This window comes from Sarcophilus harrisii, chromosome 6 (assembly GCF_902635505.1).
Source record: "Sarcophilus harrisii chromosome 6, mSarHar1.11, whole genome shotgun sequence".
Lineage (NCBI taxonomy): Eukaryota > Metazoa > Chordata > Mammalia > Dasyuromorphia > Dasyuridae > Sarcophilus > Sarcophilus harrisii.
The window spans coordinates 79957402-79981440 of NC_045431.1; the positions used below are offsets into that span (position 1 = coordinate 79957402).

Genomic DNA, 24039 nt, shown 5'->3' on the forward strand with positions numbered 1-24039 from the left:
ACTGTTTATATACAATTCCACAAGTAATAGCTCCTTTATTATCAGAATTTCACATTAACATATAATGTATAATACACAAACATGAATACTGTAAGTGGCACTTTGCATTGAAATCTTATTAATTCAACTGAAGTGCTTACATATACAACTGTATATTGTGCCTCCTTTATTTTTTGAGTGATGACCTTAAACTATTTAGATAGCAGCAATGACAAGGTATATGAAGAAGCAGAATCAGCTAACTTTCAATCAGTAACAAATCTGGCCTTTTGGAGAGCAAAATAGTGTATTTTTTAATAATATTTACCATTGTGTGACAAAGCAGTACCTTCATCATGAGTTGCTCTGGCCAAAAAATATCACCACCTAGTGGCCAGCAATAAGATTTCTCAGGGCAACAAAAGCAGAGAATATCATAAATATAAATGCACAAACAAATCCGCTCAAGAATCTTACCTCTTGTGTAACTCTCATGAAATTGTTTTGTGAATGTCTTCAGCATGCCTTCTAAATTTTTCTAGCGTTGCACGTATAGGATCAGAGTTAGAGCTTAATCCTACCTGGTCATCTAGACCAACCAATCCCTTTACTTCATAGATGAGCAAACTGAGGCCCAGAGAGCCTACTTTTCTTGCCCAAACAAACATGGGTTTGTAGAATGCAAACTCAAAATTTCTGTCTTCAAATACATTTTCACTGCACCACACTTCTTCCCTTATTCTGATGAACAATTTTATGTGGTCACAACTTACTTTCTAGCAATTAACAATATATTCTTCCTTCTGTGCATACTGTGAAAACCCAATATGTACTTTCAAACTTTAGTACAACTGCATCAAAATGGGCAGAATTTCCATTTCTGGACAAAATCTTATTTAAACAGAAATATCACTGAAATTGTATTAACTTCTTAGAGCTTTAACAAACAAAATCATGATTTCAGTAGCAAAACTTTTTTTTTTTTGATAGAATTATGTCCTATGTGTTTTACAGGAAATTATTATTATTTTTTTAATGTTACATGTTTTTAATGTTACATGTATTATTGAGTTACTGATATAAAATAAAAACAAGCCAGTTGTCAGTTCAGCTCCCAATTCCTAGGTTATAAGTGTTACAATGACATCTTTGTTAGCAGGCTCAAAACCAAAGATTTTAAAAGCATTAAATGTATTTATTCTACTGCTCTAACTAGAGGTTGTATCCTTTCCCCAAGTCTTATTAAAAGTCTTATTATTATTAAAGCATAGTCCTACTATTCTGAGTAAAAGTCTGTTATAAATGTTACTTTTTTAGCACAAAATTTTTCTTTTTCAGGTAACCTCTTTTTTTTGGTGAAGGGGAACATAACTTACATTCAACTTTAAATTGGAATGTCTTGGAGAAAGCTGATAATACCAATAAACAATAAAAACAAATCAAGGAGTGTTTCAACATCACAGGCACTGATACAGCTAATGACATGGAATTTAAATGAAGGCTGATATTTCAGACATGAAATAATTTAGTCCTAAATTTATAAGAAAAAAAAAAAACAACAAAGGGACTGTAGATTTAGAATAAAACAAACTTAATCTTCTTGCCCTTAAAAACAATCTTTATGAAAAATCTAGTAATTTGTTTTGTAAATTAAAAATGGGTCTTTCAGTAAGAAGCTGAGAAAACAATTATTTTGAGAACATAAATGTTCAATGAACCACCTGCACATTTGTCCTTTTAGTGAACTATGTATGCTTAACATCTGCATCTTAGTTTCCTGGGACCAAATAAAAAAAAAAAGAACCAAAGCCTAAGAAAAAAGGGAGTTTATTGTAAAATGTGATAAAGCAGTAATGACCTCTACTTGAGGTTCTGCTTTATAGTCCTATAGAGAGCACAATGTGACTGACTGTGTTTATAAAAGCCAAAATAAAACAATGGCCCAATTATATACATGTTGCTACTTTTAAAATCTTTTTCGCTTGATAATTTCTGGTTTCCAGCTGACTGGATGAGTTTCTTCCGTCTGAAAGAGTAAAGAGTTTAAAAAAAAAAAAAAAAAAGAAAGAAAGAAAAATTAGATTAAAATTTGACTGGAAATAATATAATAAAAATTTAATTTACCGACTGAAGTCTTTGTTTCAACTAAACCATTTTGCATTTCAAATTTGTTTTTTAACTTTCGAATAAACTACTGATGTTTTTAAAGGATAAACAGAAGACATCTAATTTTGATCCCAATTTTGTCAACTGTTTATTATGTGCCTATATCAGTGCAAAGAATTATGCAAGAGGCTAGAAGAAAATTAAATATAAGGCACCATGAAGTCTTTAAATGGACATCATATCCTATGACAGCACTGATCTCCATAGTTCAAAGATAATATTGATAATTTTTGTTAGTAGCCAATCTGTTCACATGAAGAATTGTGCCAAGATTCCACCAATAATCTATTAAGAAAATGATCAAATAAAATGGTTCAAGTGAAATCATTACCAAAAAAACCTAAGCAGAAACTATTCAAAATGATTATTTTATGCTATGAGCATTTTTCTACTTTGTTATTACCAAAATTTTAAAACTGGAAAGCATAATTGATATTACATGATTTTTTGATTTAAGCATAAATGAACATTTAAAAACATACCGCTGAATCATCTTCTCTGTATACTTTAATGGTTTTGTCAGCTTCTGCAGTTAGTAATCGACTTTCTGATTGGTCAAAAGCACATGCAAATATTCCTGATTCACTGTCCAAAGACCCAGGTTGTACAGCTGCATGAACTCTTTGAAAATTATATCCAGTTCTCCAATCCCAGAGATGCATAGTACCATTATCCGCTTTAAGCCAAAAAGAAAAATATTTAAGTACAAATCATGATGATGTCTTCAGGCAGTTATGCAAATAGAAAAGCATCTGTCAGAAAATATTAATCTTTTCACTTCTTCTTAAAATTTATTCCTTAAATCATTCTCAATGGACATGGACCAATTTATCATCTTGCTCCATAAATATTCAGTCCAGTGTCCTGGATCTCAAAACCATGTAGTTTTCCACAAAATCCTTGAGCTTAACAATCTTGGAACTAAACCTCTGAAATGTGCGTGTTAGAAAAACAAGTGATTAATTCATTTTAATGGTAAATGAGTAAAATTTTTGTGAAAGACATAACTGATCAGGCATTAAAGAAATTCTTTGTTGTATTTAAACTACAGTACATAAACTATATGGGTCTATGAACTTAAAGTTTTACACATGAGCCCTGGAAACTCTGTAAGGGGCCTATTATCTGAGCAAACAAGAGGCCACTTTGTGATCAATTTTTTTTTTTGGCTATAGCAACTCATGAAACTATCTACTGTGATGTGCAACATTTGTAATATAGGTTGGTGAAGTGTGTACCTATCAATGAAAATACAAGTTTATTTTATAATAGCTCACTAAAATAATAAATGATATTATAACCATAATGAAACTCTTTAAAAATTCACAGATACAGAAAATATAAAGAAAAGTCTTATTTTACCTCCAGATACCAGCACTCCATCTGAATTCACAGCCAGTGTATTAATTATAGCATTATGACCCGAAAGGTTTTGAATGAAGTTTCCATCAGGGAATTTCCACTGTTTAATATTATCTGGAGAACCAGATGCAAATGTATAACTGAAAAAAGATGAAGGCCGGTAAGAAAAGAAACTACAAGTCTATAAAGTCACATACCATGTATGACATAATATATCAAGTTGATGGAACTTGCTATCTACATATATCTATAGTTGCCATACCTACATTCCTTTATTCATGCAGTACACTTCAAAGAACAAATGAGTCAAATTGTTGACATTGAAATTATATTTAAAGAAATGCAAAGACAAGTTATATTACAAATTAATTTTTGTCCTGAAAGACTAGTTTTCCTTCCCCACTACTTATAACTAAAGAAGCCCTATTATCACAGCAGAGCAATAGCTGGCAGAAATATTCCATCTTTGTACAACTGACAGAGGAGTTTTTTCTTAGAAGTTCAAATAATTTCTACATTCAGCATTTAAATGGTGGATACTAACTCTATAGAGATGGCAGACTGGGATGAGTAAAAAAGACAAATTCACAATTTTGCTTAGGAGCAGGCCTGGTAATATCATCCACTGTAATCATACTAAACTAACATACCAATTACTTTCACTGATAATCAGTAAAGCTGCACATTATAAACTTTATGTTTATGAACACAGTTCAACAGCTATTAAGAGAGTTCTAAGATAACAGAAACAATAGTAATATAATTTTCGTTATTCTTGCCTATAACTGACTGGTTCCAATCTTAGGCATAAGAAATTATTTGAATCTCTAAGAAAAGTTATTCCTGAGTCATTCTTTTTAAATTATCCATAAGTAGCAGTAGTTTGGAAATATATTTAGAGAATTATTTTATTTTACTTAAAAATAGTTCTAACTTTGAATTGGTAACTTGAGTTGAATATGACAGTTTCTCTTAGGCTATAAATCAGGTCTGAATTAACCACCCCCACCTCATGTGTGACAATTATACTGACGATTCAAAACAGTTACTAATTTTACCAAAGATTATTTAATAAAAATAAAAATTAAATGAATTCTGCAATTGTTTTTACAGTTTTACAGAATTTACACTTATCAGAATTTCTTCACTCTCGTAATCCCAAGGACCGCCCTAGATTTTATTAGCCTATAATGTATTGATATGCATCAGCTTCTCTCAAAATAAAGAACATTAATTCTCAAATGCACAACACTAAAATATGTAAATAGTGGAATATGTAAATAAATCCATTTGTTTCTGAAATGTACAACTTAACTCTAATCAGTTTTACAGAATTCATTTAGAAAGTATACATTTCTTTACTATAGAAGAAATAAAGAACAAAAACTGAAAATTAAAGATTTTTTCAGTCTACAAATGGAACATTATTAAAAACGATGGCAAGTGAAAAGTTTAGGATGAATCATGAGAACATATTCTTGTGGATCTTGTGTCAATAGAACCTTTTTTTTTCCCCCTGAGGCAACTGGGGTTAAGTGACTTGCCCAGGATCACATCGCTAGGAAGTATTATATGTCTGAGACCAGATTTGAACTCAGGTCCTCCTGATTTCAGGGCTGGTGCTTCTACCCACTGCACCACCTAGCTTCTTTTTTTAAAAAGAAAGAAAATTCATAAGATTGATAAACTTACTGTCTTGGATGTAGAACCACTGCTCTAACTGATTTTTTGTGATTTGTTAGTGTGACACGTGTTTTTCCTGCCACCAAGTCCCATAATCGTATGGTTGTATCATGGCTTCCTACAATTAAAATGAGTACAGAAGTTAAATATATGAATTGTAGATACCATTATATCAAGTGTCATACAGACACATATCTACAAAAGAACCTAAATATAGACAACTTACTGATCATGTTACCTCATTTCTGTCTTTTCCTAGCTAATTTAAGATGAACTTTCTCCCTGATCCTAGTAGTGACATTAGCCCAAGATTATCTGTACCACTCTCTTTAACACTGAATTCTTAAATAAGAATTAACTAGAAGTGGAGCAAAATGCAATCGGTAAGAAAAGGAACTTAAATGAATCTAACTTTGGAACACAAAAAAATGCAAACTCATTTTTGGCATTATGTTTTGTAACACAATAACAACTACTAAGAGTCACATAGTTTCTTCCACGAAGGACATAATTTTATACACACACACACACACATTCATGACAGAAACATGAAATTTAAATTGTTTTTTACATCTTTCACTTAGGCAGGGAAATGCCAAGTATGGAAATTAGAAGTGATGTGAATTTGGCTGACGATTCCTCAAGAATATGAAGATGAATTAAAAAAAAAATTTTAATTGTATTATCAAAAAGTAATGATGGCATAAACAAAGACATCTCAAAGCAAAAAGAGACTGACTGCCTCTACCTGCCATAAATGAATACCTAAATCTTTCCAGCCTAATTTGTATTAAAGAAAAGATATATGTCAACATTTGACAAAAGATATGAACTCTATCAGCAGGTTCTGGAATTAAAAATCAATTCCTCACAATAATAGGAAAAGGAATTTATTCATCTTAATTTCTACTACATTCTGATTTTAAATCTGACAAGAACTTGAAAGGTGGCCACTTACAAATTATAAATCAAGATTCATACTCTTAGAAGACAATGTTTCATTAACATATGAATAACCATCTAAAATGTAATGAAAACTGTTAATTTAAGAAATATCTACCAGACCTGTAATGATTTGTGGTTCTGCAGCTTGACACTTTACTGTAGCCACTGCATTTGTATGCCCTGCCAATGTGTGTACGCTGGCTTTTGTCCTCACGTCCCATATCTATGAAAGTATAAAAATGGTTAAAACATGGAATAAAGGAGGTTTCTAGTTTTTAATATGTGAATTACATAGAAGAATCCTGAGATTATTTATCATATACTGTGACACATATTTTCAAACAAGATTATCATAAGAGAATTTGGCAAATTTGAAAAGAAAAATCTAGTTTAAAAAAAAAATGTTCTTCCAAACAGTTTTGAATAATCAAGGCAATATAACATTATACTATGCATTAGAATTTATAACTTTCACACAGTACTTACTACACATAATCTATTTATAGATAAACATATAACACTGTTCTACTTACCCGTGCAGTTGAATCTCTACTACAAGTCACAAGCACATCAATTGTTGGATGCAAATCCAAACCATACACTGCACTTAGATGTCCATGATAATGTCTGATAACCTAAACAAAAAAGGAGAAACAATGTAATATATCAGAATATTTAAAAGAATCCTTTACCAAAATTGAGAAGATATAAATATGCTTTAAGATCTCAATCTGAATATTACCTTATTGTATTCAAGATCCCAGCATTTCACTTGTTTGTCTTCTCCACAGGAGAAGAGGTATGGACTCCTTGCACTTACTATCACCCCTCGTACAGTACTGATATGTCCAGTCAGTGATAGTTTTAATTTGCCACTAGCCAGGTCCCAGATCTACATTCAAAAGGAAAAAATCCAAAAGCTAATATTCAGAAGATCATAAAAGCTTTCACCCAAATCTTGTGATTATATCACTCTAGGACCCCAAATATGACTAAACAATAGTAAACAGCAAATAAACATAGAATTCTATGTATGTTTTAATACAAAGATTAAATCTCAAGGGAATTTAATATTTGGCACCAGATTAAAAATTCCAGAAACAAAACAAACTCACTAATGCTAAAGAATTTATTAAATATAATGAAATAAGATAACCAAGAGTAAAAAAAACCACTATGATCCATAAAACTGACAGCATAATGTCAGCTGTCCAACCACTAAGTAATGATGAAAATTGTACTTCCATTAATACATGCTCACTCACTCTCTCTGCATAGAAGCTACTGATAAAATGCTAATATTTATTCACATACATTGACATAGATTGGGAGGCATTTTATATTGTGACAGAGTATAAAACTCTCTTCATAAATGAATATAGTAAGTTGGAAGGAACCTTAAATATATATATATATATATATATATATATACACATAAAGAGAGAGAGAGAGAGAGAGAGAGAGAGAGAGAGAGAGAATAGTTTAAAAAGGTTTAGCTTTTTAAATCACTGTTTGTACCTTTATAGTCCTATCAGCAGAACCAGTAACAAACCATTGATTCCCAGGTTCTACTGCAATACATCGGACCCAGCCCAGATGTCCACTGATAACCTTTAAGAACAAAATAAAATATGCACAATAAAAACAAAATTTCATGTTTTAACTTTAACCAGTCTCATGATTTCCATAATGCTTGCTTTTGAAATATGTATTATCTGAAAATTTAGCTTATTTTCAACCTTACAAATTTATTATTAATAAAGAATAACTGACAATGCATTAAACAGTTTGTAAATCACTTATGGCTTATAAATATCTTTTATTAATTCCAATTTGTGTAGATTTCCCAGCTAATCAAAGTTTTACTTAGGGGAAAAAGTAAATCTTTTTTTTTTAAATCAAACAACTTTTCCACAGAATTTTTTTCAATAATTTAAGCAATTTTTCCTTAATGCTTTCCCCCCTAGGTTTTATTCACAAGTGACAAATAAGCATTTATCACAAAACTTGCAACTAAAGGTTTACAGGAAAATTATGTTTCAATGGCTAAATTGAAGGTGTTTTTTAAAGTTAAGTTACATTCTAATAGGCAGGATGCAGACTTTTTAGTATTTATCAAGAAAGCTTCCTGCTATAATCATTTGCTTCAAGAAGAGAATGTGTTGCTGTTGTTGAGTCATTTCAGTCATATCTGATTCTTTCTGACCTCATTTGAGTTTTCCTTGGGAGAGAGATACTGGAGTCATTTGCCACTTCCTTCTCCAGTTAATTTTACAGATGAGGAAAAGAGGTAAATAGGGTTAAGTGCCTTGCCCAAGGTTACACAGCTAGAAAGTATATGAGGCTAAATTTGAATTCAGGTTTTCCTGACTCCTGGCCCAGCACTCTTATCTATCTAGCTGTAAGAAAATCTCAGTTAATTTTTAACGATAAACTGGTTATGTTTAAAAAAGAAAAAATCACCTAGTAAAAGACAGAAAAAATTATGTGTTGTTTACACAGGAATGATAATAGTTTTTAAACTCACTCTATATAGTTTCCATGGTGGATGCCACTGTGGTTTAGGCATTGTAGGTGCCTTTTTGGCCATCATTGCAGCATTCTTGGTGCCACCAGCTTCCATCATAGCCTAGATATTGAACACAAGATATATACTATTATTACTTCATTTCAGAGGTTACACTTTATTTTTGTTAAGGATGGTGAGAGGAAGATTGGACTGAGAGGCAGGAAACCTGGGATCCATTACCTCCACTCCCTGCATTTAGTGTCTCCTCCATATAAAATCTTTGGGAAATTACTTTTCCTACTGAGCTTCTGTTTCCTCATCTGTGGCTTGAATTAAATGATCTATAATCCTTTCTAAGTTTAACATTTCATGAAATGAAAAATGAGATTCCTAAAATGTATTTTTAAAATAAGTGAATGAAGTTTGCTAACATCAGCAGTCTTTTCCTAACATAAGTAATAGAATATCAAAGTTTTTTTGTGTAATCAGGAAAACAATCAGCAATGTTAATATACAGCACAATGCGTTAAGACACTTTACTTAATTCAAAATCATATACCAACAAGCTATTTTTCCAACCATCTATATAATTCTAATACAATATTAAAACTTAATTTCAATTTTGCTATTCCAGACTATATTATTAAAATTAATGAATGAAATTGTCTTTAGTAAATCAAAACATACCTAAAGATCAAAACTAAACTAAAATACAACTAAAACTGATGTTTTTAGGAACTGAGATTCATAAAAAATTATACTGAGATAATGTAATGATAATTGAGTATGTAGCATAAAGGTTAACACCTAAATTTCTTTAATCATCTAATTCAAAATTTAAATGCTTGTCAGTATATTAAAAAAAAAAAAAAAAAAAAAAAAAAAGGTTGTGATAAATAAATCAAAGTCACCATTGAAGAAGGATGATGTCCACCAGGAGGGCATAATCTAATCTGTGGATATACATGCACTCAGACAACACACCAATATATTTTTTTAAAAACTTGTTTCATAGGTTGCAATAGCCATGAAATCCAAATAGAAGCTAACTTACCAAAGCTACGCCTCTTTGTACTAATCTTTATGCCAGATTAATCTTATATACAGCAGAAAAATATTCTATGGTCTAGACTATCTCTAACACACACATACACACACACACACAATACAAATGAACAGATAAAATGCTAGCATATCATAACATACCTTTATGCTACACACTCATAATAAACTTTTTATGTTGTAGATTTTCCTATAAAAATTATGGTTTGAACACACCAAAATAACTGTCAAATTTACTTCCCTCTTTTCCATAGCTATATATATTTTAAAGGAACTTAATAAATAAATAAATAAAATCAGAGAGAGTTCAGTGCAGTACATAAAGAGCAAGCTTTGGGAATACTTGGGCTCAAGCCAAGCCTTTGTAACTTGATAAATGGTTGTAAGGAAATTTTGGAACTAAATTACGTAATAATAGTTTCACCTGATAATTATAAATTTTTAAAAATTTAAGTTTACAAAAACATAAGTTACAAAAACATTTCTTTAACATAACCAAAACATATTTCATAGGATTAAGATTTCAAAATGAAAATATCCAATGCTTACTCAAAGTTACTCAAGTACATTCAAACCTAGATCTTTCAGAATCTAAATCCAGTATTTTTTCACTAAAGGATCCTCCACTCTATTTTTCTTTTTCTTAGCTATTATGAATAAAATTTAGAATAAAGAGAAATGAAATGACAAACACCAGAAGACTATTATTGTTACAATAACAAAGCATCACAGCTAGAAAGATATTTAGGACAAGGCTAAGGACCTCTTGCTTTACATATTAGAAATTAATTAGGATGGGGAGGGAAAAAAAGTGTAATACTGTACTGAGAGACAAAATGTTTAATTCCATGCCATGCAATAGTCAATGTTAGAGATACATTTTAGGAAGGATGTGAATAAACCAGAAAATACCTTAAAGAAGAAAACCCAGATAGTGAAAGTATTAAAGACAATGTTATATCAAGATGTTTAGCTTAAAGAAAAGACAATTAATCTGATAAAAAAAAATTTTTGAACAACAGAAGAATGGCCAAAAGGGCAAAATCAAAAACAATGAATGCAAACTACAGAGATGTTGTTAGAAATAAGGAAAACCTCATAACAGAAAAGAAATGGACCACAACATAAAGCACAGGGTTTCCCCTCATTTTCCCTCGTTCTTCAAAGAGAAGCTAAAAGACAATTTGTCCAGAGATGCTGTAGAGGCGATTCCTGATCAGGAACCAGTTAAACTTTATGGAATCTTGAAATCCCTTCAAACTCTGAAATTCTGTGTTTCTGTATTTCTATATTCTATATATATGACCTTGCAATAGGAAAACTTACCATAGCTAATCCAGGTGGCTGTGAACGTTCAGGAAGTCCAGCATGTCGGTAAATATCACCTACACTAGCTGCAGTGCGGTTTGCATCTATCCTGAAGAGAAACATTTTTAATATTAAATTTACTTGATTTTCACATAAGTGTGCCATTTAAAAATATTTTGGGAATAATATGTTACTTCTCTGAGAAAGAAGATTACAAAATTTAAGGCTGGAATAACCTTAAGAACTAAAAAAAGTGTTCTAGTAGAGGGTTTCTTAAATTTTTCCCACTCACAACTTTTCACCCAAGAAATTTTTATACAACACTGTCTGGCATCTGCACCCACTTGTTTCTGGAAGTACTTGTGCATGCACAGTGCAAAATGAGCATGTTGTATGTTCAGAACCAAAGCTGCGGGGAAGCTGCACTATGCAATATGGGCAAGAACTGCCAGAAACATCTCAAATTCCTCGTGCATTTGATTTTGAATTAATTTTTGGTCATTGCATTCAAATAAGTATATAATTCGTAGTACACATGAAAAATGTACTGCAAGATACAAGATACTATAAGATACAAAACTTATCATGATTCAATTTGTAACTCAGTGAACAACAAAAACTGAAGACATCTTTATCTTATAGGGATTGTGTCTGGACTTGTGATTTTAGTGGTTCTTACTGGGAACTTCCAAATGAATTAACTCTTTTTCAATGCCTTGGCACCTTCTATCCATACCACCTTCTATCCATATGACCTTACAAATCCAGATCTTCCTGGCTTCAGGTCAGGTGCCATGCTATTAATTGCATAACTTAAGTACTCAAATTGCTATACTAGGTGATACATGGGCATTCTTCAGTTTCAGCGAGTTAAATTCCTAGGCAAGGCCCTTTAGCAAGTTAATTTTCCTTTGAAGGGAATTCCCTCATACAAGGGAATATAATCCTGTTTCCTTTGGCTAATGGATAAAAAGAAATTCTTTCAAACGAAATAGGAAATTAGCAGGGTTCTCTCTTGCTCTCTCAGTTCAATTTTACAGAAGAATGATCCCACTAATCTAGAATGACCCACAACATAACAAACTCATGGATCTCAGTTTCAGAATACATATAACCAAAGTATAAAAACAAAGTTCTGAGTAACTAAGGAAATGAAAATACTAAATATCAAGGGGCAGACTGTACTACTTGGAAATACTTCATAAAGATGTGACTCTATTACCACTGTAAGCATGGACAATGCTTTTATAATTCAGTAGATAAGACTGATCTTCAAAAGTCATAGTCACTAATAAATAAACTATTCCAGATACAGCCTAGCTAAATTCCAGACAAAAGATATGGTACATCACCATCAACAGAATACATTTTTTAAATGGATAAAAAAATGTGAACAATTGGGCATTATAAAATTTCTAACTTTTATTTTATAGTTACAAAGAGTAAAAAATATACATTTTTCATACCTGGATTGTGAAGGGGGTAGAGCCACAGCTAAAGACTGTGCAGCAGATTCACTCGGCATTCTTTGAATCTTAGTATCTGCAGTCAAAGCCACACCTTTAAGAGGAAACATTAAAAGTTTAATTAAAAATAAATGACAAGCACTTTGCTAATAGCTCTAAACTATTAATATTGATAATAAGTGGCTTGTTAGAGAAACAATTAAGTTTGCTAATATAAAACCTAAAAGATCTAGAAAATTTTAAAACAAAAAATCTGGGCATAGACTTCAGGCTACACATAATAACAAAAATAAAGTATATTTTTAAAATAAAGTATTAAAAAAATATTATGTCTCATACAGTACAAAGCAAACTTTAGAGTAACTCATAAGAAAGATGCTAATTTTTCCTTTTCAACACTATTTCCATAACCCATGCCCAAGGGATATATAATTACTTGGTATCTTCCTCACTTCTCAGAGGTGCCATTTCTTTGTGACAACTTCTAGGTCTAATCTATAAACCTAGCACTATTCTCTCTATTATCTGCCAGAGCCAATTGCTTACTGTATATTATCAAGAGAATGTCAAATTCAATGCATCCAAAACAAAATTATCTTTTCCTCAAAATCCTTCCTCCCTCTAACTTTCCTAATTTTTTTTAATTTTTATGTAAGTAAATTGGAATCATTGCTCCAGTTATCCAAGCCTGCAATCTTAGTATTATCTGACATTTACTCTTCTTATCTCACTCCACATTTTCCATTAATTGCTAATGCAAAGTCTTAGTAATTCTACCTCCAAACACCTTATCACTCTAATTTAGATTCGCATCTCTTTTAGACTAGACTAGCCTCCAAATTAGTTTTCTCTTACCCAGCCTCAACCATTCACAACTTTGACACAACTGACACAGTGACAACTGAGGTTCTGACACATCAGTACACTGCTTAAAAACTTCCTCTTGTCTCTTGGACAGAAGAGAAATTCCTGTTTAGCTTTTAAAGCCTAACCCAATTTAGTTCCAGATTATCTTTCCAGACTTAGTGAGCACCTATCATTCTCTTCATATAATTTATATCCAAAATGTTGACCCTCTCTCACCTGTACTTTGCAGAACCCTGACTTTCTGTCAAAGTTCAGTCCAAGTACTACCTTCTCCAGCAAGGCTATCTTGATCCCCTTAGAATCTTCCCATCAGAAACTATTTTGTATTAATTAGGTATCTAATTTTTATTCCCCTCCCCCAGAACACAAGCTTCTTTGGAGCAAAGACTAGACTTTCTTTTTCTCTTTGTCTCCCCAACAACTAGCACACAGTATGGGCTAATTAATGAAGCAAAAAAATTCAAATATATTCTTCATACAACAAGCCTATGCAAGATAGCACTTTTATTATAAGAAAAGTTTTAAAAGAGCATCAATGAGTGCTGTAACACCTACAGATCATAACTAATAAAAGTTTTAGTTTTTACTTCTTTATATTTTAAATTTTAATCACTAACAACTCATCAGAAATTTACTAATTCTTTTTCCCAGCCATCAGAGTATTTCCCTCTTCCCCTTCAAAATAATTTACTAATTCATTCAACTAATTCAAATACTATCTGAGCAAGAGATTTAAAAAGTACAAGACATAATTCCTGACATATACAAGCTAACATTCTCTTTGGTGCGAAAATATTTACAAAATTTTTCCTGTTACTGCTAAGTAACTGAGTATTACTGTTAAGTAATACTCAAAGGAATATACATATTGAGCACAAAAATAATAGGGAAAAATATCCAAAGGCCTAAATGAATGCAAGAGAATTGGAAAAATCAGCATGATCTTGAGTGGCTATGGAGAAATCCAGAGATTATGTAGGATTTCTGATCTTAAATAGAGTTGGAAGAGACCTTTCAGATCTGCTAGTACAACACTCATTTTACAGCTAAGGAAACAGATTCAAGTAAATTAAATGACTTGACCAACTTTACACAATGTGACAAAGTCAAGATCTGAACCCAATTCTTTCTATTACAGCACTTTACAGGATACGCAGGACCTTACAAGATGAATAGGATTTAGGCAGAGGGGGAAATAATATGAGCAAAAGCTTGAAATTAGACAAAAGCAGAGCATATTTACAGGAGACTCAACAGGCTGGAGCAGAAGGCTAATAGTGAAGAGCAATGAAGGATTGGGCTGGATAAAGGGCTCAAGACTAGGTGAAAGTAGATTTTGAGTGCAAGCCCAAGAAGGAAGGAAAGTTTCTCCAAACTATAGAATCCCAGTGCTCTGAAAAACAAGAACAGTTGTTTCTGAGAAAATCTAATGACACCAAGACTATGCCCTCTACAACATTAAATATGAAATCATGTACCAAAATAATTGTTGCATGTGGCAATTTTTCCAATATGAAAATTGGCTTAACTTATTTTCTGCCATCAACACCAGCACCCCTAATAAAAAGCCAGGTTCCTTCCCCTCTCTTATTCTAATCTGCCAACCAATGTTTCGGAGACAGCCAGTGAAGGAAGCCATAGACATTTCCTTTCCCCCCACTACTCATTTGTCACCAGATACATGACACCCACTTTCAGTCAGATGAAAATCCTCACATTTCTAACTTCACTAGAGGTATCTTGGAGCTGTACTGCATTCTTGCCCTTGGACCTATTTTCCTTTTGGTTGAGATCCATCTACCCTGGCACTGATTCCCAGGATCTACAGGATCTTGACATCTTCCCCTACCAGAACCTAAGATGACTAAATTTTCTATTTGCTATAAACTAAACATGAACATGAGTCCTCTCTTAAATGGTGATTCCCACAACTGGAGTGAACTCCTTGAGAATAGATGTCTCAATTTTCTATCTGTAACCCCAGCACTTGGCACAGTGCTTTATATACAGTAAGTGCTTAATAAGTGCTTTCCCATTCTAGTCCATCAATTCTGTGTTTTAATACCTGACTCCACCTCTCACCAAACTGGTATTTACAGATTCTATCAATATGCTTCAATTACAAAAGTGTTTAATGACCAAACTGATCTTGAAAATGTTGAGATACAAACACTGCACCAATTATGCAAACAGCTATATGAAAACAGCATACTTCAATACATCTGTGTTCTCACTAATAGTGGTACTCAGCAAAACAATGTAGACTGCAATCCACAGTTTACTACAGTTCTTTGCAACTCTTGCTCCTCATCCAGATGTTATAAAAATAGGGATGGACTGATATTAGATTTGTGATTTCACTAAGGGTAACTCCCAGAGGAAGAAACTTTTTTACCAAGACTGATCAGCATATTTTCTATAACTTATAGTTTTACAGAGAACTAAGAATGAAGTGACTTTGGGGACACAGAACCTGTATATGCTAAACATAAGAACTGAACACAAGTCTTCTTGGTGCTAACAGAAGGTTTCTATTGAAAATAACAGGTAATTATTTAATAATTTACTCACCAGGTCCTGGTGGGTATGGATGTGTACCAGTTACTATATATTCAAGTTCTTGTCCTAAAAGAAAAGGGTATTTGTTATTAAATGAAATTAATACGGGAAGCTAGGTGGCATAGTGGATAGAGCCCTGTGTCAGCCCTGAAGTCAGCAGGACCTGAGTTCAAATCTGATCTCAAACACTTAACACTTCTTAGTTGTGTAAACCTAGGCAAGTCACTTAACCCCAACTGCCTCAGCAAAAAAAATTAATAATAATGCCAATACCATCTTTAGTACATCTTCAAGGGACTGGATTCCCATTTTTATTTTACTATTTATTAGTTAACATGCTCTGCCCCAAAAGGAAAAGATAGCAGCAAATTTTCCTTATTATGGGGAGACAAAGGAAGCTACAACTACATATATTAGTGTCACATTCTGCTGCTTACCCACCGTTGCTTTACCAAACAATGTAGAGTTCCTATGACATCTCAGTGATCTTGTCCTTATTAGAACACTCCCTGAAGTGATTCATATGCTTGTGATTTTACTTTATTTTTCCCACATGCAGTCAGATTGGTTCCCTCAATATCTATAAACACTTTCCCTAACCCTGCTTTGAGAAGTCATCTTTCTGTCTTACTGGCACCATCACTTATTCTGAGCATAGAAATGAGTTACTCATAAAGAATCCCTCTTTTCCTTCTCTAGAGGAAACAAGATTTCCATTCTTTTGCACTAGAATTATTGAGTACCACTTGTCTATTGGCTATAGCCAAGAAGATGCTAAGCAGAACAGAATTTTTTATTCACAAGCTTCATTAAAATAACTCTCACTGTAAAACACTCTAAAAACTTCTATAAATAGCATACTAACCTTGATTGGCAGGATACTGTTTATGCCCATATGCATCCACTGCACTCTGAGAGCCTTTCTCTCTAAGATTTTCTTTCAAAATAGGCATATGCAACACCGGACCATACTCTGTATGAAGTTTGACAGCCATCTTTAGCTTGTGACTATAAAAAGAAAATAAATGTGACATTTATTTTTGGTTATTTTATCAAGAATATTCTTGATCTAGAGTGGGGAAGCCCACTGTGTTCTACTGAATGGAGTAAAGAAAAGTCCTTTTGTCTAGATAGCCCACGGCTGGTAATGGTGTGATATAAGGATCAAGGTTGAAATAGAGATAATTTATCTGTGAAAGTCACTTTCAAAAAGAAAAAAAAAGTCATTTACAACCCCACTGACTACCTACTCTTCTGAAGGGTATATAAACTGTGAGTACCTCTGCCATGATTGTCTTTGGTCTAAGAGTTGGCCAAATGACCATCTTTTTATTAATTACCTGCTGGCCTTATTAATAAAATGATTAAATTACCCAAAAAGTAAAGAATGGTATGAGTTAAATATTGTACCAACAGAAATAAAGTCATAGTTACCTCTCTTCATCTAACTGTACTGGCTTTGCATTATCAGCCACAAACATGTCATGGGTCCTCTTTAGTGATCTGAACACAAGTGTGTGCACAGAATGTTTCTGAACCTCCTAAAAAAAAAAAATTATTAAATTATATACTACACAACAAATTAAAACTAGAAGTTAAAATAGAAAGACTGAAATATGAATTTTGAAAATATCAGAGTGGAAAATTAAATAAATCAATCTTCAGAAAGGAAGTATAATTCCTCCCAACCTGGTAATCTAATACTACTGATGAGGTATTTCAGACTTCAGATTAGCTGCAAATTGCATTGCTTAGAAAATGGAAAGGTTCCTCAGACATACCCCTAATCTGTCTAAACTGGCTTTACCCATATTTCTGATTGCAAAGATAAGAATTAAATGCACATTACAGTAATGCTTGTCTGTTGCATATTTTATATACTGTGACCATTCCAGTTCATCTAAAAAAAGTACTTTTTAGTAAAGCAAAAATCATAGGCTCAACTCCCCCATATACTAATACTAATTTCAAATTTTATTATAATTACAGAATATTTTCCTATCCAAACCAACTATTGTAAAAATGAATGTTACCTATCACAAGAAGGGGCAATAGATGTAGAAGTATATATAGCTCAATAGGCACAGGTACATCACTCTCATTAGAAAAACAATAAAGCACAAATCTGTAGCATGATATAAGAATGATGCACAGTACATTAGTATTTACATATAAATAATTCAAGAGTTTCAGTACCTATCTCCCTGTAAAAGTTAAAAATATTGCTTTCTTAGCAAAGGAACCAAATAAACTCCGGAAACAAAATAACATGTGAATGATATTTGTACATGTCATAGGAAAAGGTTCAGTTTTTTGGTTTGTCTTTTTTAAAAAACACTCTTGACTAAAATAACATTTCAATTACTTAATAATCTCAGCTATCTAGAGGACAGCTAAGAATCTGAAAGAAGAAAATTCCTGAGCAACTAAAACATGTTATATAATCAATGCACATTTTTTTTTTTTTACTCTTGGAAAAACCATCCCTTATATACACATCCCTTGAAAGACCTTACTGAGAGCTCATTTACACTACTAAACACAAGTTCTAACTAGTCTTATTTATTTTCCTAACTCTCTTAGGACTGGAAAGAACAAATCAAGAAAGGGAAGAATAAAAGAGATTCCTAGAGATAGATCATAGGGGAACAACAAGTTAACAGGTGAAAATGTGAGAAAAGTATCCTTTTGGAAGGCAGAATAGAGCAAAGCAAATTGCAATGAATCTAAATTCAAACTGAACTTATGTAATCATGTAATTAGATTCTATCATGTAATTAGATCTACTACAATTCTAAATCTATGATCCAAGGAATAGACTGAAAAATTTAAAAGCAGATACATGAACTAAAAGAGCACAAAATGACAAGTCATTTTGGAGCTATTCCTACATAATTCAATAGGTTCTAATCCAATCCAACTGCAGTACAATAGTACAACTGATTTTCAGAATTTCCAGAAGACAGAAAGAAAAAAGATAAATTCTGTTGCTAGTATAATAATTTCAGTTTAAAGAGTAAGGATAATATGCAAAGTATTTTAGAAAGATTTACATTCAAAATGCTTAAAGTACAAAATGTATACAAATATTTAAAAGAATAAATGTCTTTTCTAGAAAATAGCTATGGGGGAGGAGGGAACAAACATAACTATAAATTGGTTACATAGAAGCATGTTTAATACTTGACATTTATTTTTAAATAATATTTTATTTCTCCCAATTACATATAAAAACAATGAATATTTGGTTTGGTTTGTTTTATTTTGAAGTTTTGAGTTCCAAATTCTACCCCTTCCTTCCCCCTGAAATAGTAAGCAATTTCATCCAGTTTTTATATGTAATGCTTGATATTTATTAACACAAAAGTAACAAAAAGATACTATGGCAAAGTATTGTAATGTTTCAGCGTATACAGCTTCCCATAGCCTCTTAATAACTTAACATTTAAAATGCAATATCTAAATCTAACAAAATCCAAACTGAAAGTAGATTAAGGAAATGGGGGTGAGGGAGGGAAGGCATTACTAGAATAAGGAGGATTTTCTAAGCTGCCTGCAATGTATTGGCATCAGAGAGGAAATTAGGTGTTGCAGTGGATAGTGCTAGGTTTAGAGTCAATAAAATCTGAGTTCCAATTCTGCCTCAGACTGTTACTAGCTATGCAATCCTGGATAAATCGTTTAAGCTCTCTCAGACTGAGTTTGCTCATTGTAAAAATCAGTATTAATAAGAACATCTAATTTTAGGGTTAGTGTGAGGATCAGATGAGCTATGTAAAGAGTTTTACAAACATTAAAGATCTGTGTAAATGGTAGCTATTACTTTTAAGTATTCATATTCTAAAAGCAAAAAGTAACAAGGAAAAACAATACTAAACAAGGCTTCTCCACCATACAAATGAGTCAAAGTGCTAATCCATGTCATTTTCACCAGTGTTCTGCTCTGAATAGCAAAGGAATATAGGAATAATGTTCTGAATTGTTCATATCACTGCTGTTATGTGTTAACATACATGTGACAGTGATTTCCTTTATAAATGGTAATACAGACATTTAATGTTTGTTAAATTGAACTGACATAGTAGACCTTACTATCTCCCAAGTTAATTTTCTTAGAATTTAAATTATATTTAATAGTCTCATAAATACAGTAAAACATCTAAACTTTGTCTAATTTCAGGGAGAATATCAGGGAACACATTCCTTGAAAAATTTATTTTGCTATTTTCTACCAAATACAGACTTAGCAGTCAATGACAAACATTATCCCAACTGTTAAACAAATTTACAAAAATACAAGCTTAGTTGTCAATGCCAAACAATCATATGGTAAAGCAATAATTTTAACTTGAAAAACAAATGTGGAAGTAATTGGTGATGGAACAACTCAAAGAAATAACAAAAGTAGTATTGGTAGAAAATGAACCTCCAAATTTCTAATGAATAACTTGTAATTGGGTTAGTTTTTCTCTGGCTTTTAAAAATGCACCCTGAAAAAAACTAAATCATAATATCCCATTTACTGCGTTATTACAAATTATTATTCATCATATGTAGTGGGAAAGTTTTACATGAAGAAATTGCAGACAGATAGGGAGTTAAATATAATTTCATATAACAAAATATAATTTTTAAAAATAAAGTTTTAACAAGGCTTGGAATAACAAATTCTAAATAATGAATTAAAATTTTTGAAATCACTGTGTGGATGGCTACAGGAAATGTGATTTACAGATATTCCAGGGATTAAAGTTTAATCAGATTCTAAAGTATCTATTATATATATATATATATATATATATATAAAGTATATTCTATATATAATACATATATTATATTTATATTTATATATATTATATATATAATATATATAAAGTATATTCTAAATATATCTATATAAAATATATATTCTATATACATAGAATGGATTATATTTTACAAATATGGCATTGTAGAATGATTAAATTGTAAGGACCACTTTATGAAAATTCTATTCCAAGCCTGTTTTGCTGTAAATGAAAGTAATCTTGTTACAGCTCACTGGCAAGTTCTATAAATCAAATGCCTTCTCTCCTTCGTATTTTTACTAGAACAGTGACTACATAAAAGACTTCTCCGACAACAAGGTATCTGTCAGGCAAGAAACCCCAGCACCTAAGACTGCAAAAAGGAAAGGGAGTTCTCCCTCAAAACGGCAGCTCAGCGCTGTGGTTTCCAGCAATGACCGCATTCTACAAAGATTCTCCCGGAACTGCCAGGGATACGCTGCATTTACCTTCGGAATGGGGAGAGAAGGAGCAATCTCTATGCAGCCCCTTTCACAGTTACGAAGCTAGCGCCAGTAGCGCATCTGTCCTATCAGTAGAGGAGCGAGTTGTGCAGCTGTACCACACAGAAGCCGAATGCCCCAAAGCGGCCGAGGCTAGACATCTCCTACAACAAGCGGGACCGCCCTTCGCTGCGCGACGGTCGCTGAGGCCACTCGCCGAGCCCCGCTGCAGACCCGCGAAGGGGCTGGGAGAGGGAAGGGGGCGGCGGCCTCGGGTTGGGAGACAGGGGTCACCATCACGCAGGGAGAACAGCATCTTCCCGAGCCTGAGCCAGGAAGGTGCGGGAGAGCGCTCCCAGCCACCACAACCTACCCCCCGGGGAGGACAGAGCCCAAGGGAGGATCCTGCTCGGGGAGCGGGGCTCGGAGTCTCGCGGAGCTGCGCATGCCCACTCCTCCGGCCCCGCGGGCTCCTCTCCCCCAGCCCCCCGCCCCCCGCCCCCCGCGGGAGCGCGCGGAGCGGGCCTGGGTCACGGCCTCCGCTCACTTTCCCACAAATCATCCTCCGGGAGAGCTGCAGACAGCAGGCACCGGCGATGGGCAAACAGCCGGCCGAAGCCCCTGCGGCCGGGCGGGACCCTCGCGAGCCCACAGACCGCCCGCTCGCTCTCTCCCACGCGCGCCCGTCACTCACCTCCACCATGACGCCGAACACGTCGCCCGACCCACTCACGGAGAAAAGAGGTAGCGAAATCTAGACGGAGCTCCTGCCGCCACCACAACGCAGCCACTTCCGGCATCGGGAGGTACAGGCACCGGATGTGACGCGATGAGCGCGCATGCCCACTGACTGGTGAAATGGTTTCTACCGCGCGTGTGCAGTTTCAGGGACCGCAAGGCGGGCTGCCGGCCCTAGTGACGGCTCCAAGTAACGGACTATGCGTTGCTTAGAGACCGAACGCTGTTCCCGATAGGCTGCTGGAAATCCTGATGGGGTGAATTAGCCGCCCGCTGTCTAGTGTCGCCTTAATGCAATTAGAGATGCTCATCCTTGAGTTTATTTCTGAGACAAGCAGAGAGAGGGATTGACAGAATGGTCTCATCCCTAAGTGGGCTTTTATAGCCGCGGACCCTCGTTGAATTCCGTTTTGAATTGGCAGCTTTTCCTATAAACGTTTTCTCTCACCTTTCTTCAGACATTGCAAGTTCTCTGGGAACTCTGCCAAGCTTATCCCCGCTTTTTCTCGTGTCAAAAGGCAGATTCGTTAGGAGTTTTTCCCGCTTTTTGGCATCGAATTCATTAGGAACTTAGCCCACCCTATGATGTTTTCCCCCTTAGAGCTGGCGAGTTCCCCTAGGGAATTTTGCCTGCCGTCTTTCCCATTTAAGAACTTTGCCCAATTAATGGCATCTTTCCCCTTGATTCGAAGATGGTCTGGGTCTGTGAATGCTTTATAGATGACCCCATGCATTTTAGAGTTCTTGAACCTTGTATCCTAATTCCCTAAATAGTTCTATTTTAGTAATAGTTCTACTTTCCCTAAGAGAAATTCTCCAAGGCCAGATGAATTTACAAGTGAATTCTACCAAATACGTAAAGAAAAATTAATTCCAATATTATACAAACTATTTGGGAAAATAGGGGAAGAGTAATCCTGCCAAATTCCTTTTATGACATAGATAATGGTGCTGATTACCAAACCAGGTGGGATTAAAACAGAGAAAGAAAATCATAGACCAATTTCCCTAGTGAATGTTGAGGCAAAAAACTTAAATCTTAGTCTAAAGGCAATAAGGAACAAGATTTCACAGAGAGTCTATAAGTGACATAAGGACTTTCTGACTCTTCTGTATCTGCAAATATTTCATTCACTAAGGTTCTTTTCTTTTGTTTTAATCATGACACTGCACTTTTTCAGAAACAGAATAGAACCTTTTTATTATTGTTTTTATATACTCTTTCAAGGAATTTTAGAGGATCTCATGACTCCTCTTTCTATTTACAAATCATAAGAATAAAAGGAGGGAAAGAAAAGTTTAATTGATTCCAGGATGAAAAAATGAGGTTTGCAAATGGAAGTGCCCCCTCTCCATCCTCTATCAAGAAGGGCTTAACATATTAGACCAAAGTCAGGGTTTGTATACCACAAGTGGATCTGGATGATGACAATTATTTTTAGGTCTTGAGTTACTGTTCCCAAGAATCTTTTGGGAACAGTATTGTCTCAAATCTTTGGAATTGTGCCCAGAACCATAGTTCTGTGACAGGAATAGGAGTGCAATATCTGTCAATGACAAGAAACAGGGATTATGAATATGTGATGGATGGACCTGGGAAACAGGGTGAACTAAATGCTTCAGGGAATACCTAGTTGTGGTCCAAGAAGTACACTTTGACTGAGGGTGATAGATCATCTTGAGTGCAAAGAGTTATTGTTTTTCCAAGCTTAAGACCCAGCTTGCTTTCCTGGCCTTAGCTCTGGGTCAAACAAGGTATCCCCAAACTACTTTGACACTAGGCTTTGTGCCCAGTTATAAGGATAAAAATGGATGGTAATTCCTGCCTTCACGGAGCTTCCATTCTAATGAAGGAGATAACATATGTAAAATTTTATATACAGAACAGAGAAACAATGTGAATGGAAGCTAATCTCCAAGGGGGAGTATTAAATGTTGAAGGATAGAGATTTTAGAAAAGGAGGTAAGATTCGAACTATTCCCTCCCTCTATCCAGGGACTCAGAACTTCACATTCTTGTTGTTCAGGATGGGTCCTTCATTCAACTATTATTCTCTGATGTTCAATTCTACCTCCCCCCATTTTTTAAGAAGAGGAAACTCATGGTCACGGTCACACAGCTGTAT

General features: G+C 34.0%; 1 protein-coding gene across 1 annotated transcript; it reads right to left on the minus strand.

The window, feature by feature from the left end:
* Nucleotides 1–1767: 1767 nt before the first annotated feature.
* On the minus strand, nt 1768–22016 carry PLRG1 (pleiotropic regulator 1). Its single transcript, XM_003773122.4, has 15 exons — nt 21870–22016; nt 17341–17447; nt 16772–16914; nt 15919–15972; nt 12481–12574; nt 11033–11123; nt 8663–8764; nt 7654–7746; nt 6878–7027; nt 6669–6770; nt 6256–6358; nt 5200–5308; nt 3508–3647; nt 2628–2821; nt 1768–2005 (listed from the first exon to the last, which is right to left on the minus strand). The coding sequence occupies exons 1-15, from the start codon at nt 21876–21878 to the stop codon at nt 1946–1948; spliced, it is 1551 nt and encodes a 516-aa protein (XP_003773170.1). The 5' UTR covers nt 21879–22016; the 3' UTR covers nt 1768–1945.
* Between the last annotated feature and the right edge of the window lie 2023 nt (nt 22017–24039).

What these genes read in the sequence shown, in the direction of transcription:
- PLRG1 (XM_003773122.4), bottom strand. An exon ending in TCCATACCCACCAGGACCTG is followed by an intron (nt 12,575 to 15,918) that starts GTGAGTAAATTA and finishes TTCCTCTTAAAG; the next exon opens with GTGTGGCTTTGACTGCAGAT. An exon ending in GTGGTTCTACATCCAAGACA is followed by an intron (nt 3,648 to 5,199) that starts GTAAGTTTATCA and finishes ATCTTTTTTCAG; the next exon opens with TTATACATTTGCATCTGGTT.